The 1,302-nt window shown below is 44.2% G+C and overlaps 1 protein-coding gene across 1 annotated transcript in view; it reads right to left on the reverse strand.

Annotated features, from left to right (window-relative positions):
• Window positions 1-2: 2 nt before the first annotated feature.
• LOC102679651 (homeobox protein H55) overlaps window positions 3-1,302 on the reverse strand; it is a gene marked incomplete at both ends in the record, with an annotated part of 31,206 nt that continues 29,906 nt past the window's right edge. Inside the window, one exon of the mRNA XM_006611850.1 lies at window positions 3-250. Within this exon, the coding sequence (XP_006611913.1) occupies window positions 3-250 (248 nt within the window). The remainder of the gene's footprint in view (window positions 251-1,302) is intronic.

A 1,302-nucleotide genomic window follows, 5' to 3' on the forward strand; every position in this document is an offset into this window, starting at 1 on the left:
CCGTAAGGCGACATGTGGTACGGTACAATGTTCATGCTCGCCATCTTGTGCTCCTTTTTCCACTTCATCCGCCGATTCTGGAACCAGATCTTGATCTGCCGCTCCGTAAGGCAGAGGGCGTGCGCGATCTCGATGCGACGCCGCCTGGTCAGGTATCGGTTGAAGTGGAACTCCTTCTCGAGCTCCAACGTCTGGTACCTGGTGTAGGACGTCCTTTGCCGTTTCACCTCGCCGTTCGCGTTCACCGTGCCTGTCAGAACATGCATTTCCGTCAGTCACCAACTTTCAACGATATTTACGTTATAATTAACAATTATCTTTAATTAACTCTTTTAAATATATATATATATATTGCGTTGTTCTAATATTGATATTTCGTCATAACGAATAAAATAATAATTGAACACGAGTATGAAACAAATAAAATAAAATTTTATTTTATATCCTCTTCAGAGTTCAGGTTAAAGGATTGGATTAGGTTTGTGAATATTATCTTACTCCTTTTAAACAGGTTGTTATAAAGTATTATTTCCATCGAAAGTAAACATGTCTATTATCGAATTGTCGTGGACGAGGTTATGAAGATATCGAAAGGTATCGAAAGGCCGATCAAACGTAACGGTTCGGTTAATTATTTCAACGAGTTAATGCTCGAATCGAAACGGTGTTACGGTGGCGGTACAAGACCGGTCGGTTGGCAGCTGTTTCGCCTATTTACCTAGCGCGCGCGCACGCCCGGGCCATAAATAATTTTATGCAACGCTGTTATTACGATACCGCTCCGCCTATTACACCTACTCCGCGCTCCGCGTTGCAAAATGCTCGGGTAACGAATAGCTCTCGAGGAGAGAACCTCTCGAGGCCACCTTTAAATACCAATAACCTGTTACTCCACCTGTAATACGCTTTTCCCAGCAATCAACCCAACCCGTAAAACACTTTGATTATCCCAATTGCTGATAACACACACACACACACCCACATATATATATATATATATATACACACATATATAGTTGGAGAGTCAAATAGTCGAAATTCGATTCACACGCGCTTGCGAGATTGAAGAAGTATGGGAAGAATAGCGGAGCAGGTGTTCACAAAGTTAATGACAATTTCCACCTCTCCTAACTCTGAGAATCCCGCACCGAAACCGTTTACTCGCGAAGCTCATCCACGAGGAAACGAGAGGGAGGAAGAGAGGAGAGGGAGAGCTTAATGACCAGCGGGCGTTATCACTTTCCTCCCGACGTAACGCGTGGCCGCTGGCTGACTTTTTAACGAATAGCTCGCCCCCTGCTC

The sequence above is a fragment of the Apis dorsata genome, unplaced genomic scaffold (assembly GCF_000469605.1).
Source record: "Apis dorsata unplaced genomic scaffold, Apis dorsata 1.3 scaffold_93, whole genome shotgun sequence".
NCBI classification, from domain to species: domain Eukaryota; kingdom Metazoa; phylum Arthropoda; class Insecta; order Hymenoptera; family Apidae; genus Apis; species Apis dorsata.